This window comes from Poecilia reticulata, chromosome 19 (genome assembly GCF_904066995.2).
Source record: "Poecilia reticulata chromosome 19, P_reticulata-male-v2, whole genome shotgun sequence".
NCBI lineage: Eukaryota > Metazoa > Chordata > Actinopteri > Cyprinodontiformes > Poeciliidae > Poecilia > Poecilia reticulata.
The window spans coordinates 1,559,519-1,577,581 of NC_088848.1; the positions used below are offsets into that span (position 1 = coordinate 1,559,519).

The 18,063-nt window shown below is 41.8% G+C and overlaps 3 protein-coding genes across 5 annotated transcripts; 2 read left to right on the forward strand and 1 right to left on the reverse strand.

Annotated features, from left to right (window-relative positions):
- Positions 1-594: 594 nt before the first annotated feature.
- h3f3d (H3 histone, family 3D) lies at positions 595-3,016 on the reverse strand. The gene is made up of 4 exons (XM_008436336.2): positions 2,874-3,016; positions 2,027-2,164; positions 1,019-1,172; positions 595-944 (listed from the first exon to the last, which is right to left on the reverse strand). The coding sequence occupies exons 2-4, from the start codon at positions 2,152-2,154 to the stop codon at positions 816-818; spliced, it is 411 nt and encodes a 136-aa protein (XP_008434558.1). The 5' UTR covers positions 2,155-2,164; positions 2,874-3,016; the 3' UTR covers positions 595-815.
- Positions 3,017-3,809: 793 nt separating this feature from the next.
- c19h8orf33 (chromosome 19 C8orf33 homolog) lies at positions 3,810-8,692 on the forward strand. Of its 2 annotated transcripts, none has more exons than XM_008436337.2 (5): positions 3,810-4,054; positions 5,092-5,537; positions 6,762-6,852; positions 8,090-8,236; positions 8,312-8,692. In XM_008436337.2, the coding sequence occupies exons 1-5, from the start codon at positions 4,027-4,029 to the stop codon at positions 8,515-8,517; spliced, it is 918 nt and encodes a 305-aa protein (XP_008434559.2). In that variant the 5' UTR covers positions 3,810-4,026; the 3' UTR covers positions 8,518-8,692. The 2 variants fall into 2 exon arrangements, with proteins under 2 accessions (XP_008434559.2, XP_081456917.1); XM_081600791.1 differs by lacking the exon at positions 3,810-4,054 and adding an exon at positions 4,572-4,986.
- An 856-nt stretch (positions 8,693-9,548) lies between these two features.
- On the forward strand, positions 9,549-18,021 carry anks3 (ankyrin repeat and sterile alpha motif domain containing 3). Of its 2 annotated transcripts, XM_081600790.1 has the most exons (16): positions 9,549-9,692; positions 9,896-10,070; positions 10,652-10,850; positions 11,421-11,542; positions 11,616-11,697; positions 12,534-12,651; positions 13,159-13,308; positions 13,991-14,107; positions 14,177-14,292; positions 14,360-14,521; positions 14,590-14,714; positions 15,030-15,171; positions 15,913-16,150; positions 16,230-16,295; positions 16,364-16,458; positions 16,769-18,021. In XM_081600790.1, exons 2-15 carry the CDS (start codon positions 9,904-9,906, stop codon positions 16,444-16,446), a joined length of 1,887 nt encoding a protein of 628 aa, XP_081456916.1. In that variant the 5' UTR covers positions 9,549-9,692; positions 9,896-9,903; the 3' UTR covers positions 16,447-16,458; positions 16,769-18,021. The 2 variants fall into 2 exon arrangements, with proteins under 2 accessions (XP_081456916.1, XP_081456915.1); XM_081600789.1 differs by having other exon boundaries at positions 13,991-14,292.
- Positions 18,022-18,063: the final 42 nt, after the last annotated feature.

Sequence of the window (18,063 nt, forward strand, 5' to 3'; positions counted from 1 at the left end):
GCAAAGTGGGGAAACTTGAATCCGCTGCCAGTTACCAGCAGGTCGTTGCTAAGCAACTGCACAGCGAGTCGATTAAACCAACCTGGATTATCTATAATCAGCTATATTATTTACTAATGTTACATGTTTATCACTTTATCCATTTGGACCGGCCCGTTTAACACCTTCATGTTCAGGAGTAAAGTTAGTTTTTAATCTGAAATCTGATTATTCCAAACTCAAGTCAAAGTATCTTTATATCCAAAACTTTTACTAAAACTCACTTTGCTACACCAAAAATTAGCACTTAATATAATAAACTTAGTTAAATATAGCAAACATTTTGAAGGATTTTTTTGAATTAAAATTTCTTCAATTGAGTTCAAAAGAATTTGCAAATGTGCAAAAATCTTTTAAGTTTTTCATCCATGATGATTAAAATCCCTTTCCTACAAAAACATTTTTATTTTCTTGTCCCTCCAGTTCTGTTAACCTCCAATTCTCATGAAATGTCAGCAGAACCGTCTTTGTTGTGAAATTCACACATTTCAGCATCAGAGATAAATGTGATAAACTTCAGCTATAAATGGACTGGAAATGAAAATGCGATCGAAGTGAGGTAGCAGAAAGTTTATTTACAGCACAAGAAAATCCCATGACATGCAGACAGGATAGCAAAGGTTCAGACTAACAAGTTAGCAAACATTAAGCGTTGTACAGAAGTCGGTGGAGTACAAAAACACGCCTCAAACTACAAATAAAAACCACACATGCTGTTAAATTGAAATTTACAAAACGTCGCCCCCCTGCCCAGTAAAAAGGTTCGACTGGCTCGTCTACGCGCGCTCGCCTCTGATTCGCCGGGCCAGCTGGATGTCTTTGGGCATGATGGTGACTCTCTTGGCGTGGATGGCGCACAGGTTGGTGTCCTCAAACAGGCCGACCAGGTAGGCCTCGCTGGCCTCCTGCGGAGGGAAACGGGCCGTTTAGCAACAAGCAAACCCCAATTTATTTACGAGGCAAAAATAAAATATCCGACCTGCAGCGCTCCGATAGCGGCGCTCTGGAAACGCAGGTCGGTCTTGAAGTCCTGAGCGATTTCTCTGACGAGGCGCTGGAACGGCAGCTTCCTGATGAGAAGCTCAGTGGACTTCTGGTACCGACGGATCTCACGCAGCGCAACGGTACCGGGCCTGGAAACACACACACACATATTTAAAGTTTGGACATGAAGAAGCCCGACTACACATAGTGAATAGTGTGTCACTAAATAATCAATTTTACCCTAAAAGTATTTTTGTGAAAGTGTGAAAGTGAACACTGCAGGATGAACAACAATGATTGCTAAAAAAAAATTGGAAACGGATTTTAAATAGCAAAAAATGGATTAGTAGCTCAGGAAGCTGTTGAGCAAAATCATTTTATGGTTGTTAGACATTTTTAATCCAAAGACATTTTTGATTTAACCTGAAAAACAGCATCAATAAAATAAACACACATATTAAGAAGTTTGTTTGATCCTTTAAGCTTAGTGGTTTTAATAACCAAACCTAAACTTGCAGTAATGGTGGATGCAGAGTTCAAATTAATTTCACATTCATCAAACATTTTATTAACAGCAAAAACTGTGAGTTTTTATACAATTTGAGATAAATTCAAACACCAACAGGTTACATTCATGTGTGGGTTCTAGACTTTAAAAAGGGAATCAATCTGATTGGTGCGTCGCAGATATATGCATAATTACAAAGGTGTAATTCAGAAAGTCAAACATTTTTCAGAGTTTTGATTTCCTATATGAACTTAAACGCATAAATTTAAATTTCCTATAAACTTAAGATTAATCTCAAAGTTAAAATTCTCTCTAGAAAAATTTGACGTTTCAATTCATAATCCCCCCCCAGCAAATTTTCAACTTCTCAAACTCATTCATTTCCTAGACTTTAGGCAGAAATGGACTCTTCCGTCCATCTCCAATGACCCTAACGCGCCGCCGTACATTACAGCCGACAGTAATCATCTGTGCTCCGGGACAAAGCGGGTGTACCTGTATCTGTGCGGCTTCTTGACGCCGCCGGTAGAGGGCGCACTCTTCCTGGCTGCTTTGGTCGCCAGCTGCTTTCTGGGAGCTTTTCCTCCGGTGGATTTACGAGCGGTCTGCTTGGTACGAGCCATTTCTTACCAACTGCAGGTCGGAAATGTGGAAGAGAAGAAGACAATTGTTGATAAAACTTTACTTTAGTTATCCTTATTTACAATTCGTCCGAATACAACTCAAGATAGGCGACATTAACGACACAATACGGTTGACCTCAGAGGGTAGGTGATAACATCTGGTCGCATACATTAGGGGGGGAAGGAGCGCTGGAATATAAACAACAAAAGCTACTGAAGTAGAAATGTCTACAAAAAAGCGGGAAAAAATGGCGCCTACTGTTTAAAAGACCACATTATGTGAAATCAGAGTTAAAGCCTCCTCAGTGGAGCCACCATTAAGCTACAGAGGACACACACGTTTCTTTGCTCGCCTATTTAGAAGCTGGCAAAGACGGTTATAAAATGGCGCCAGCTTGCTACCAAAGAAGCTAGGAAGATATATAAATGTGTATAAAACACCGCTAACACCAAAAACACTACAGGATAAAAATGCATCTTTGAAAATGACAAATTCATATTTTATAGAGTATTACACCATGTAGCGTGATTTAAAATGATTTTTTACTGGCACCACAATAGAGTTAACTGATCATGGCGCGCATTGGTTTATTGTTAACGGTTTCAACGTTTATCAACTGGCTGGAAGCCGCATTAAAGGTAACTTACATCACACAATCGATTAATGTTGATATTAAAAAGAGAAAAGAATAAAAAGGAAGGTAATTTAAAGGACTTACCGTTCTGGTTTGTTTTCACGTCGCAGTTGAAGTTCTTCCTCTCACGTCGTCAGTCTTCAATGCTGGTGGGGGTGGCGAGACGCGGGTTTTATAAGCTAACCGGAGCCGAAGTCTAAGCCCCGCCCTTTGTTCAACGCGATTGGTCTAAACTGCCCTGATGACGAAACGTGACCAATAAAGGAGCCAATGAGGATCCCCGTCTACTCGCATGAACCACAGAGGGTATGAATGGAGTCTATCAAGCATCCGAAGAGGGATTTTTGGTCAATTCGAGCAAATAAAACTATTTCCATTGCTATCTGTTGTTCGTACTTCACTCACAGGTTTACGTTTTCTTTCGGAGGCTACACTGTTTTATTGCATAAAACAAAAAAGCGATAATAAGCTTTCTTACAAACAATATTACATTTTTATAACTGAAACCTTATACGTTTCTTAACAGGGAAAGTCAAAAAGCAGTGTTTGTGTTCAGTCAGACTCCGGTTTTTTGTAAAAGTGGTTGTAAAGATCAACAGGAGACGGAATGTTGACTCTAAACTCAGGACAAATGTTCTTCTGAATCCTTCGTGGTTTGTTGAAACAGGAGGGAAATGGATGGAGAGCAGCCCGCCACTTTTTCAAATCCCCTCACTGTCACTCCCTTCTCCGCACGGAGACGACTCCCTCCGCCTGCTTTTATCTAAAAAACAAAACATAATGATGGACGTTTGTTTAGATTAATCTAATGACGCTATGTCTTTGATCGGAACAGGACGATCATGTGAAATGTCACAAAAACAGTTACTGAGGGATTAGTTTTCTTTTCTTATATATGATTTTACTCCGTTGGTACAACAAATAACAGTTAAAGAACATTTTGTGTTATTTTAACTAAAAACACAGATTAAAATAAGATCACATGAAAACTGGAAACGGAACTACTTAACTTTGGGGAAAGAGTGAAAGACGGACATAATACAGAGTGACACTCGCAGTAAGTTTGTATGTATGTAACGTTTTTGAACATTTTGATGGGTTAATCAGAATAAATAGCTGTATTAGTGTTTTTAGTAAACATGTATTTCGCCGCTGGTGTTTGAAACTCGTCGGTTTCGAGTGAAATAAAAGCAGAAGGAGAATTTTAAGCTGAAAACCATCGAGGTTCGAGGAAAACATGACCGAGGAAACGCTGCTGTTCATAGGTGCGCATCATTCTGCGTGATTTATTTATATCCACACGAGTTAATTTATTTTACTTTCTGTCACCTTATAACCTCAAACTTCCATTTATTATTTTGGGATTTTTCTTGACGAACTTAAATCACCGCATAATTGTTTAATAAAGGTGAAAAGATAATGATGCATTTTTGTTTTTAGTTTTACGAATAAAAGAAGCATTTAGTTGCTGCATTTCTATCAGACGTGATGGGGAGCATCAGTAAATATCAGTTTTTAACTCTTTAATTCAGGTCTGGGCTTTGACTAGACCACTCTGATCTAACCCATCCCAGGTTTAAGATCGTTTCGTAGTGAGAATTGTAAATTCAGTGTTACGTTCTTGCTCTTTTCCACATGAAGCCAAAATGTTCCGTTTTATTTTCATCTGACCAGATCACCTTATTATGTATGTTACGTGTGTTTTCATTTGTGATTTATAAAAAGCTAAACATGTTTTTTACTTTGTTTGTTCTCCATTATTTGCTAAAAAAAAAAAAAAGCTCTGGAGCCAAGGAATAAAATCCCAATAAAATATATATAAAATTATGAGTATAAAGAAACAAACTGTGGGAAATTTCAAAAGGCAGGACAATAAATCAGTAACAATATATATTGCGATAGATATATGATCTATATAATATGTCTGATATTCAACATATAGGATATTCACTGAACTCTGAGCCAGAACTGCACGGCATTCTGGGAGATGTAGGCAGGAGACAGACTTTATGCTCAAACACTCACGGCTAGCTAAGCTAGGTTGGTGGCATTAACTAACGCGCTCATTCTTTGGTTACCTAGCAACAACTTGCTGGATAACTTCGTCTCATAAATGCTTACAAATAAAAAACAACAGTGAGGAGTGAAAACTGGATAAAAGAGGAAATGTTACCCCATCAGTTTGGAAATATTTTAGGTATTTAAAACAAAAAAAACTGATCAATAATTATAGATGCTGATATGAAACGCCTAAATTGTGATAAGTTTTTCAGCCGTATCGTCCAACATTTTCCTTCGACAGATATTCGAGACTCGAAGATCTCCACGGCGGCTGAAGCTGAGAGCAGTGGGTCGCTCTGGACCTCCAGCGATAACTCCTTCAGATTTAACTTCGTCACGGGCAGCGACACCGCCGCGCCGCCGCCAGCTGCGCCGCCGCCGCCGCCGCCAGCCGCGCCGCCAGCCGCGCCGCCGACCTTCACGGGGCAGACCTCCGCTTTTGCTTTCAACTTTCAAATCCCTCCTGCAGAAGACATGGACACGGCAGAGGCTGCAAAACCCGCCTCGTTGCTAGGCAACCAACAGGAAGGGCCTTCCCGACCACAGGGGGGCGCCACTGCGTGTGAAACGTCAGATCAGACCAAAACAAAGAAGAAGAAGAAGAAGCAGAAATCTGGGAAGAAGAAGCCGTCCGACTCCGAGACTCGGCAGAAACCGACAGAAGAGAATCAGAAAGAGGAAGAGCCGGTCAGAAGTTTACATACACCCGCACGAGATTAGAAGTATTGATACAAGACCAGATATATGCTGATGGCAACACAAAGAGCAGGACGATAAATCAATAGCAATACGTATCGCGATGCATATTGTAGATTAATATCAGTAGATGAAACAACTGATGGGATATTGAATGTTCAATAAACAGAATATTCCAGGTTTGTGGAATCAACTAACTCGCTCTTTGGTTGCCTAGCAACAAGTAACTGGAGCAGTTTCAAGTTTCCCCACTTTGTCTCATCACTGCAAAAGAATAAAAAAAAACAAACTGGAGAGAAAACTGGATAAAACAGGAAAGTTTGGCAAGATTCCAGATATTTAAAGCAAAAAATAATAATCAGTGATTTTTGCCATCCACTGATGAAAAACGTTTATATGGCGCTAAGTTTTCCAGCCACGTCGTTCAGCCCTGAACTCGCAGTTAGTGGAGGTTTAACCAAGGCTGAAATGATTGGTTATCAATTATTAAAATTATCATTAACTACTTTAGTAATCAATTGTTAGCTGGAGTTTACGAACTGAAAAAAAACAAACATTTGCCTAAAAAACACATTCAGAAGAAATGAAGAAGCCAAAACTGTACAAGAAATATACATATTTTGCATCTAAAATGGGCAAATAAACATTGTCTGTAAATATATTTACTTTTAAATTGTATGTTTTAGCCTCACCTGGTTCAAATAAAGTAAAAAAGTCCTTTAGATCCTCAGTTATTAATGTAAATAATAATAACCCGATCAGTCCTGCACTGATCCATAACCACAACGAGCCGAACGTTTAGCTGCAGATGCTTCATTTGCTACAAATAATCAAGTGTTCAGTAAGGAAACGCTCTTATTGTGTTTTAGGTCATTATTATTTGCATACTTATTTCATATTTAATGTTTTTCTAAATATTGTATAAAAATGAAAAATCTCCAGAATGTGGGGATTTTTAAAATCTTATTAATTATAATAATCGTCTCGTAAAAATAATTATTAGTTGCAGCTCTACTTTTAATAACATTCTGGTGCAACATCGGCTGAACATCAGTAAAACAAACCCTCAGCATACCGCTACCTCCACCATGCTTGACTGTTAGCGCTTTATTCTGAAAAACCTGAGACGTCTGTAGCATTTCTGACCAAAACGTGCAACAGGGACTGTGAGGAATGATCCTCGTTTCTTCATGTCTAACTGCGTCTTCGTTTCAGAGCCCAGAAGAGCAGCTGGACCGGGAGCTGAACTGGTGCATCGAGCAGCTGCAGCTGGGAATGACGTCCCAGAAGGGAACGCCAAAACAGAGTCAGTGTCATTATTTCACCTGTCCATCCTGCAGAGTCACGTTTTCATCCCAGAAAGGTTTCCGTCTGTTCTAGATGCAAATCAATTTATTCCAACTGTTTCCTCTAGTGGCAAAGTCAGGCGAAACGGCAAAGAGATGTTATATTTTAGACAAGAACAGGAACAAGACGACTGCAGGTGTGATGTAGACGTGAGCTTAAAGAGAGACGAGAGGCGACAAAAACAGGAAACATGTTGCCCCAAGTAAAAAGCTGCAAAACAACCGAAATGAATGAGACAAAAAATGTCCCTGGAGAAACAGAATGACTGCAAAATAACAATAAACCACCAACTGGCACCAGAAGAAGCAGCAAAGAGAACAAAAACATTCAAAACCAGTTTAAACTGTGGAAGACGGAATAAATCCCGTTTCCTGCTATTCTAACTCAGTAAGAAGATGGAGGGCTGAGTTCCACACCGACCACAGAAGAAGAAAAGAAAGTATATTGCAGTGCTAAATAGCATGTTTGTGTAGCGCTTTAGCATTAGCGTCTGCTAATACCATGTTAGTATATTGATTTAGCATTATAGGGGTTTACCATTAGTTTATGCTAACTACCATGTTTGTGTAGCGCTTAATCATTAGCGCTTTGTAAATATGTTTGTGTAGCGCTTTAGCATTAGCGCTTTGTAAGTATGTTTGTGTAGCGCTTTAGCATTAGCACGTTGTAAATATGGTTGTGTAGCGCTTTAGCATTAGCGCTTTGTAAATATGTTTGTGTAGCGCTTTAGCATTGGCGCTTTGTAAGTATGTTTGTGTAGCGCTTTAGCATTGGCGCTTTGTAAGTATGTTTGTGTAGCGCTTTAGCATTAGCGCTTTGTAAATATGTTTGTGTAGCGCTTTAGCATTGGCGCTTTGTAAGTATGTTTGTGTAGCGCTTTAGCATTAGCACGTTGTAAATATGTTTGTGTAGCGCTTTAGCATTAGCGCTTTGTAAGTATGTTTGTGTAGCGCTTTAGCACTAGCGCTTTGTAAATATGTTTGTGTAGCGCTTTAGCATTGGCGCTTTGTAAGTATGTTTGTGTAGCGCTTTAGCATTAGCGCTTTGTAAGTATGTTTGTGTAGCGCTTTAGCATTAGCGCTTTGTAAGTATGTTTGTGTAGCACTTTAGCATTAGCAGAACTAATGTTTAGTGCTTAAGGTTTGTATCTCCACATCATTAGTCGTATTGAGTTTCGAGATGTTTTGTTCCCGTAGAGGAGGAGGCCTCCCGCGCCCTGAAGACGCTGCGCAGCTCCAAAGCTCCTCTGGTGAAGAAGCGGCAGCTGATGAGAGCCTTGACTGGGGATTACAGGAAGAAGATGGAGGAGGAGAAGAACAAGCAGTTCCAGCTCATTCAGAGCGGTGAGTGAACTGCTTCAGTGAACGCTGTTTGTTTCTGAAGCCATTTTGATCAACGCGTTCCTCTGGTCCCCATAGAAACTGCATCGGCTCAGGTCAAAGTGGTGTCGGATTCCCCGAAGAAGTCCATTTTCCACCGCAGAGCGGAGGCAGGAGCCGGTCCAGGAGCCTGGCAGGTCCAGCAGCAGCAGCGGACCGAACCGCGCGGCGCCGCGACTCAGGAAGAGACGCCGGCCTTCAGCTTCGTTCCATCCCAGGAGGAATTTCACTTCAATTTCTTCTGATGTTTCTGGGCTGAAAGAAAGATGGAGTTTCTCCATGAACTGAAATGAGCAACGCTCACTCAAAATACTCAAAAGAGAAGATTTGGTGTGAAAATGATCTAAATCCAAAAGGCTGTCATTGGTCTGTTTGTCTACATCATTTTTTAATAAAGTCAGCTTTCCTACACAGTTTCAACATCGACTTTAATTCTGTTGTATTAATCTTGTATTACGAGTACTGTATTATTACCACCTTGTTCTCGTATTATCTCAATTGTTTCTATATTATCGCAACTCTGTTTACTTATAATAGTTGCTCTGATTATAAAAAATTGTGACTGTTTACATATAATTGCGACTGCTTTCCTGTCATTGCAACTATATTGTCTTGTAGTTGATAATGTCAAAATCATCATTTTTGGTGAAGCTTTTTTAAATATCAAATGAAAATGCACAAAAAAGGATGAGATATGCAGAGGTGTAAAAAAAGTATTCCAGATTATATTATTTTTAATTCAGGGTTCGATATTTTAGGTTGAACTACAGAAATAAGATGCAAGAGATAATATTTAGTAGATTTTTTTTGTTTGACAAAATGTTGAAAAGTTGAATTACAAGTATAAGTATAATATATATCACAATAATATATCCAATTTTTAGTGTCTTTTTCGGACACTCAGACACTTCACAAGAGAATAATAAAATATATACATATAAATTATATACTATCTACACACACACGTACTTATATATATATATAAAACTTGTTTGTATAAGTTTTGTTTTGTCTTTTTTACCACCCTAAAAGGTGTTACTGTCCTGTCTACCCACCCATATGAACATGTGAACATGTTCCGGTGAGGCGCCACTGCCAGGATATACAAGATATCAAAGAGAAAAGCAATAAGTCATTTACATGACAAAAGTGGTTTAATTAAGTTTAATTAATTAATTTAAATGGGGCGTCTTTTTAAATTTATTCTAAAATCTGACCTTTTTAATCGATTTCTCACGCTAATTCAGAAGGTGGCGGTAATGCACACTCAAAGCTGTGCGTATAATCCACGAAGAAGAAAAGGACCGGAAGGGGCGGTTTGTGTTTCTACACGAGCACAATTGAGTGTGGCAAAAAAAGAGAAAAGTTTTTTAAATTTGGAAAAGTTTGCTGTGTTGCTTAAAGAATCTTCTAGTTTGCTGTAAGTTTTAACCTTTGACCTTTAGACGCCGTTAAACGCCTGACTCCGACGTCTCCAGCCTGTAGAAAGGTTACGAAGCTTTACCGGGCAGAGATAACGGTTTTGTCCGCTAAGCTAGGCTCGCTAATAATAGTCGATATATGGCACCGGACCGGTTCCGAGTCCAGGGTTCTGTCGTTTCAAGCCGGTTTGTTTGGTTTCAGGAGGGGAAATGTCCGAATTAAGCGACGAGGCCAGCGAGTCGGAGCAGCTGGGGGCCAGCCTCTCTCTCTGGCTGGGAGACTCCCTGCTGCGCCCGGAGGAGCTGGACGTCCCGCTGGACCTGCACACCGCCTGCTCCATCGGCCAGTACGACGTGGTGGCCGAGTGCATCAAAAAGTGAGCAACCGGTATCTTAAAACTAAATGTCTACAAGACAGACATTACCAGAAGCGGCAACCAAAGTTGGGTAGTCATTTACTTGTGTAACTTCGTTGAAAAAAATGTACTTTTAAGAGTATTTTTACTACGCTGTACTTTTTACTCGAGTAATTTTATTATGACGTATCGCTACTCTGACTTCAGTAAAATGTCTAGATTCACTACCTACTGAATGAAGAAAAAAACGTTTTAGTCAAAAAAAATCACCCGACACGGGCGATATGAGAACAAAATCGAGAAGAAAGTTGTGATAATATGATAGTCACAACGATACGAGAACTAAGTTGTAATGATAAAAGAACTTTTGAAATAATACGAGAAAAAGTAGTAAAAATAGGATAAAATATGGCACAAAAGTTGTAATTCTATCAGAATCATTGTAATACAACACAATCGCAATAATAGAACAGAGTCCTAATATAACAAGAATGACTACAAATACGACAAAAATCGAATCGCGATTCTAATAAACACCGAGATATTGTCATCCCTGTGACTCGTCGTCTTCCCGCTGCGCTGAGTTCAGTGTCTGTTTCCAGGCGGGAGGCGGACCTGGACAGGAAGAACCTGGGCGGATGGACGCCGCTCATGTACGCCGCCTACATCGGCCATGACAACATCGCCAACCTGCTGCTGGAGGCCGGAGTGAACGTGAACGCCGCCACGCCGAAAGGCCTCACGCCGCTGATGCTAGCAGCTAGCTGCGGGAACGAAAGCATAGCCTACTTCCTGCTGCAGGTACAGCATCCGCCCGCTAAAAACAGCTATTAATCCATATTATATTCAGTTTAATGTTTTTGTTAGGGACAACGCACATTAATTAACTTTTTTAATGTTAATTTCCTTTCACCATATTTCTTTCTTTTTTCTAAATTTCTTCCAGTTTTAATTTTTCTTTTCTCTTTTTTTCTTTACCATTTTTATGTTCCTTTCCCCTTTGTTTCTTTTTACGCCATCTTCCTCTACCTGTTTCTTTCCTTTTCTCTCTTTCCTTTTTCTGCATCTTAAAGCAGTTGGAGGCTTTAATAAAGCGTCTTTAAGATTAACTCTAGAGAATCGGTCCAGTGTCTGACGGTGGTTCTGATAGGACCGGTCCAGTGTCTGACGGTGGTTCTGATAGGACCGGTCCAGTGTCTGACGGTGGTTCTGATAGGACCGGTCCAGTGTCTGACAGTGGTTCTGATAGGACCGGTCCAGTGTCTGACGGTGGTTCTGATAGCACCGGTCCAGTGTCTGACGGTCCAGTGTCTGACGGTGGTTCTGATAGGACCGGTCCAGTGTCTGACGGTTTGTCGTCTCTTCCTGCAGCAGGGGGCGGAGCTAGAGCTGAGGGACGCCAGAGGCTGGACGGCTCTGCTTCACTGCACCAGCACCGGCCACCAGCAGATGGTCAAGTTCCTGCTGGACAACAACGCCGACGCCAACGTCAGGTCGGTATTCAGAACCAGAACTGGAGCGGGTCTGACCCAGATGGTTCTAAACTGTTTTCCCCTCGTCTGGCAGGGAGCCGGGGTCAGAGTTCACTCCTCTGATGGAGGCCGCTGCGTCTGGACACGAAATCATCGTTCAGTACCTGCTGGATCACGTAAGTGGCCATGAAAACGCCCCCTGCTGGTGGCTGAAGGGATTTAGCTGAAGGAAACGCCCCCTGCTGGTGGCTGAAGGGATCTAGCTGTAGGAAACGCCCCCTGCTGGTGGCTGAAGGGATCTAGCTGTAGGAAACGCCCCCTGCTGGTGGCTGAAGGGATCTAGCTGTAGGAAACGCCCCCTGCTGGTGGCTGAAGGGATCTAGCTGTAGGAAACGCCCCCTGCTGGTGGCTGAAGGGATCTAGCTGTAGGAAACGCCCCCTGCTGGTGGCTGAAGGGATCTAGCTGTAGGAAACGCCCCCTGCTGGTGGCTGAAGGGATCTAGCTGTAGGAAACGCCCCCTGCTGGTGGCTAAAGGGATCTAGCTGTAGGAAACGCCCCCTGCTGGTGGCTGAAGGGATCTAGCTGTAGGAAACGCCCCCTGCTGGTGGCTGAAGGGATCTAGCTGTAGGAAACGCCCCCTGCTGGTGGCTAAAGGGATCTAGCTGTAGGAAACGCCCCCTGCTGGTGGCTGAAGGGATCTAGCTGTAGGAAACGCCCCCTGCTGGTGGCTAAAGGGATCTAGCTGTAGGAAACGCCCCCTGCTGGTGGCTAAAGGGATCTAGCTGTAGGAAACGCCCCCTGCTGGTGGCTGAAGGGATTTAGCTGTAGGAAACGCCCCCTGCTGGTGGCTGAAGGGATTTAGCTGTAGGAAACGCCCCCTGCTGGTGGCTGAAGGGATTTAGCTGTAGGAAGCGCCCCCTGGTGGTGGCTGAAGGGATCTAGCTGTATGAAACGCCCCCTGCTGGTGGCTGAGGGGATTTAACTCTGTAATCTTTTCTCCTTTTGCTTCAGAAAGTAAAAGTGGGCGATCGAAACGCCAAAGGAGAGACGGCGCGCGCCCTCGCCATGTTGTACGGTTACACCAAGATCGTCGGCCTCATCGACTCTCGATCTCCAAGAATTAAACCAGGTTTCTGTTTTTTTTGTTTTTTTTTATGTAATCGGGGCTGGCCAATACATCAATAACATATTTCACGATATGTGATCAATATCAACAGGTAATATTTTTGACAGAATATTCAGGTGGATCAACTAACGCTCGTTCTCTGGTTGCCTAGCAACAACCTGCTGAGTAACTGGCAGGAACAGTTTCAAGTTTCCCCCAAAAATAAGAAACGACGTGGAGAGAAAACTGATAGGAAATGTCGCTCCATCAGTTTGGTTGTATTTCAGAGATTTGAAACAAAAACTAATCAATAATTATCTGTATCAACTGATATGAAACATCTTTTTCAGCCGTATCGTCCAGCTCTAATCATACTGGGGGTTTTAACCAGGGTTGAAACGATTAATTGATTATTAAAGTAATTGTCAACTAACTCGTCAATCGATTGATTAACTGGATCGCACAAACTGTTCAAAATGATTAAAATAAAAACATAAAGGTCTTTTTTTCTGCTGCTCTTAAACTCGTCAGGACACTTTGGAGACCTGAGCTCCTCGGAGGACTCTGACGGCTCGCCGCCCAGGACCCGGTCCGGCCGCAGCCGGGTCAAAGGCGTCAGCATCCACGACGGGCCGCAGGCCATCGCCAAGTTCAGAGTGGGAGGGAAGAGCAAAGCGAGCGGTGGGTAAATAAGTATTCACACCAGAGCTGGTCACAGAAATTATACTGAAGCATTGGAATAAAACGCAACGGATCAAAACATCAATTAATATTTTGAAGTTACATCATAATATAAACCAAATTTAAAACAATTATTGTAAAATATTACAGTTACAAAATAAACTCCAATTTTTCCAGTTCAGTTTCTTTCAATATAAAATGTATGAAACAAAAACTGCAGGTTGATTTGAAGTTAAAACATGTTTGTTCTCCAATCAGAGAAGATAAAACAACAGAAAACATTTGTTTTCATCTTAAATGCAAAATGTTTATTTTTGTCCAGTTTTCATCCTAATTGCTGTTCAGTGAGTCGTTTTCAGCTGATGGTCTTTTTAGGGTTAACGATCAATTACTGTATTAGCTCCTGGTTATTTGAATAATTGATTAATCAGACTAATCCTTTATTTCAATATCATTAATCATGATTGATCATTTCAAGAATCAATAAATCAGAATGAATCTTGTTAATCAATTATTTCAATACTTGGATTAATCTGATTGTTTTTCCCCCAGATCAATTAATCGCGATTAATTGTTCAGTAATCAATAATTCAGATTAATTAGCTATTTGAATAATGATTATTCTGATCAATCGTTTCAGCCCTGATCTCGTTAGAAAGCGATGAAATGTGATTTGTTCCAGAACCGCCCGCTGCGCTGCCCGGCTTCACGCCGTATGACGAGCAGAGCGAGAGCATCTGCTACCGGGACGTCACGTCACCCATCAACGAGCTGGACGGTCAGAGCCACAGCAGCAGAGGTCAGAGGTCAGACCCCGGAGGTAAGCCGGTGTTTGGCGGGGTTGGTGAAGAGGTGCGTGTCTCTGCAGACGACAGCCCGTTCTTCGAGAGCGACATGCCCACCATGAGGAGCAGCAGCAGCAGCAGCGACGGCCTGCCTCACGCGGTCGGACTCAGCTGGGAAGGATCCGTGGAGAGCAACGAGGTGCGTTCGCCTCGCCGCCGCTTGCTCCGACTTCCTGTTAGCTGCTGAAGCTCATGTTCTCCACCAGGACTCGGATCAGAGCCGGAGGAGCAGCTCCCGCCGGACAAATAAGACTCACTCCAAAGGAAAGACGCGGCACGCCAACAGCGACGCGGCTCTGTCCGGCGGGACGGGAAACGGCAGCAAACACGCACACGGCGGGCCGCGGCCATCTTACTCCGGACCGAAGGTCGGGCTGCTTCCGGGTTACGCTGCGATTCAGCGTTGGTTTGGTTTTCACTTCCTGTTTCCCGGCAGGATCTGGCAGAGTTCCTGGAGCAAATCGGCTTCTCCAAATATCTCCCACTGCTGGAAGAACAAGACATCGACCTGCGGATATTTCTCACGCTGACGGAGAACGACCTGAAGGAAATCGGGATTACGTGAGAATTATTTCACATTTCTACTACGGAGAACCAGAGCCAGGCTACGAGACTTTTAGTTTCTAGAATAAATAATAATACGAGAACAAAGTCATAATAACAAAAATAAATTTGTGATCATTTTTAGCTTTCACAGTCGTAATAATGCCGTTAATATAGAATAAAATAGTAACTGACAGTCATGATCACACGAGAATAAAGTCGTATTAATACAACAAACGACTTTATTCAAGTTCTGCTGCATTTTGTTCTGCTAATATTTTGACTTGTCATAATAGTTCTTGGTGTCTCTGGTTCTGATCGGCTGTTTTTCAGGCTGTTTGGTCCCAAACGGAAGATGACGTCGGCCATCGCGCGGTGGCACAGCAGCGCGCCGCCGCCCAGCGACGCCCTGGAGCAGGCCTACGCCGACCAGCTGGAAGCAGAGATGCAGGAAATGGCCATCCAGCTCCACAAGGTGACCGAAGCAGATCAGAGCTTCACACATTAAATCACTTCTGGGCCTTTAGAGACGCGTTTTGACCATTTGGGTTTATGACATCACACTGCATCAAGCAGAAGCTTCTATACTTGAATGTGTGAAAGTAAATCCAGAATCAGTTTTGGGCACGGAGAACAACATTCAACAAACATCGGATTTTGTTCCTGCATGTTTCTTGTTTTAATTAAAGTCATCGGGAAGAAAGAGAGGAAATGGAACTGCTGCGCAGTCTTCCTGCACTTCAAAATAAAAGCGGGAATATAAACGTAAATACTTTAATTCTTAAGTCGATAACAAAAAGTTCAGCTCAAATGTTGGACTTCATTGAACTGAAAGTTTAAACAATAGGAAAGTAAATTACTGCTTTAGGAATTATCCAGAAAAATTATTTAGGGAAATCTAATAGCACTAAACTTTTTAAAATTTAGCAATAATGCTAATGTGCTAAGTGAAAAATTAGCATTGCTAATAGAAGTTTGGGCTAACCACTATAGCCAAGTAAATGAGTGCTTTAGACTTGATCTGGAAAATGTTATTTGGTGGAAGCTAATAGCACTAAACTTTTCAAAATGAGCAAAAGCGCTAAATCAAGAATCTCCTCTGCTATCAGTGGAAGTGTTCACACCACAGTCCAGAATAAGTCCAGATTGAAGTCGTTATCGCTCCCATAAAACGAGCGGCTCTGGTCCGGCTGAGCTTCTTCTTGTCCGCTGGCAGCGATGTGAGGAAATCGAGAGCCTGGAGAGCCAGGTGTCTCAGGAGAAGGAGCTGCGGACGGTGATGGAGGGCTGCCTGATGGAGGACAAAATGGCCTGGAAGAAGGTCCACTCTGAGCTGGTGGAGAACCACCGGCTGGCTCAGGACATGAGCGCCACGCTGACCAAGGCCAGGGCCTGCTGGGCCGAGCTGCTGGCCTGCCTCACGGCCGACCGGAGCAGCGGTTCTGACCCGGCAGGTACAGCAGTTCTGATGTTGCATCTCACATTTATTTTTAGCAAAACGAAGTAACTGTTATTTTTTTCTTGTACTTGTAGAGGGGCTGAGTTGTTCCAATATGGTGGAGCTCATGAAGAAGCTGGAGTCCTACCAGGACAAAATGGGTACACTGAGTTCAGTGCTTCATATTAAAATGGTGAATATTTAACTCTGACGTTTGATGTGATCACAGCAGGGACTGTGGAAACCCTGCAGCAGAGCCTGAGGCGGCTGAGCGCCCCGGAGAGGGTCTCAGACAGCTGGGAGCGGCCCTAAGCGCGTCAACAGGTCAGAGCCGCGCACAGCCTTACAGACTCAAAGGGAACTTATTATGCCAAATTCACACTTTCCACATTTTAGTACTTTCCTTTGGCTTTCCAGTTACAGCCCAAGCGCTTAAAAAACATCTTTTTATGTTTCAAGACATCGTCATTGCGTTCTCTGATGAGGCTACCGCTAACTAGCTGCTAACTGCTGCTAGCCAGCTTCCTAGCATTTTTGCGTCTCTACTGGCTGGATGACGTATTTTTTTTATTTTATTTGACGAATTGTCTTTTCAAATTAACTGACACCAGCTTCTCTCCGCTGCTTTTTAAAGGGTTACTGTGAATATTTGACGGAGGGTGAGCCAACCACCCCGAACCGCCGCTGGAGGACAGTCACAGCGCCGCAGCGAGCCGAGCAGCACCAGCTGCCTCTGATTGGCTACCTGTTGGCCGCCTCTGATTGGCTGAAGGACCTGCGCTTGCCCAGTGGAGAGCGGGAGCAACTCAGCTGCTGCAGGGAAACGACAAGCAGGCAGGAAGAGGTCATGACCCGGACCGCCTGTGCTGGTGTGTTGCACTCAGCGTGCAAAGGCACAGAGAGGAAAGGAGGAAGAAATGATGGAAAATTAAATTTAATGTTTGTCTTAGTTTTAGTGAATGTCCTGCTGAATCTTAATGAAATTATTTTTCTTATACCTGAAACTAAAATCTGTTCCCAGTGGCGCCCTCTGGTGGTTAACATGAACTGTTTTCATGGCAAAAACAGTAAATTTCAGACATTTTTAGATTAATCTCAGAAATAAAGTTTTTACTTGGAAATGTACTTATTTTGTTGTATGACGGCCCATATACTAAATCGTCATTAAGGCCAGAATAAGATTTTTTTTTAGCAGAATAGGCACAATACTACTTAGTTATACACTGCAAAAACGAAATTTTACCGAGCATTTTTGTCTGGTTTTTAGTGAAAATATCTTATTACACTTGAAATAAGAATAAGTAATATCTTAGCAAGATATGAGCTTGTTTTATGTCAAGTCCTTAATAGTTATTTTAAAGTACTAGCTCCACTGGCAGGTTATTTCAATTGTAACGACATTTAATAAGTCTTAAGATTATTAGTGAAATCTGCCAATTGTTTCACCTCTTAAAAACAAGCTGTTAAGACATATTGCTAAAAATGTGCTTATAAATTAGTTTTGTCTTATTTCATTCGTAAAAATACATTTGCACAAGAAACAAACAAAAATAATTGGTAAAATTTTGTGTTTTTGCAGTGTACAAGTCAAAATAATACCAGAATAAAGTAAAAACTATTTGCTCACATTAAATCTAACTCTAGAAGCTTTTTTTTCTGGTAAAATTGTGTTTTTATTCTAATATTTTATTCTTATAATTAAACAAAAATCTTGTAATCTGGCCTCAATACTCCAAACTCACAGGATATAAATATTTTCTGTAATTTGTATTTTATTTTTTTTAATTAAAGTTCAGAAATGATTAAAATTGGATCCGATATAAAAAAATCCAAATGAAAGTTTTTTGTTGTGACAGAATATAAATTAAAGGATATGAACTTTTTGAATTTCTGTCTTTCTGATCCATTTTTAGATTTCACTTGGTTAAA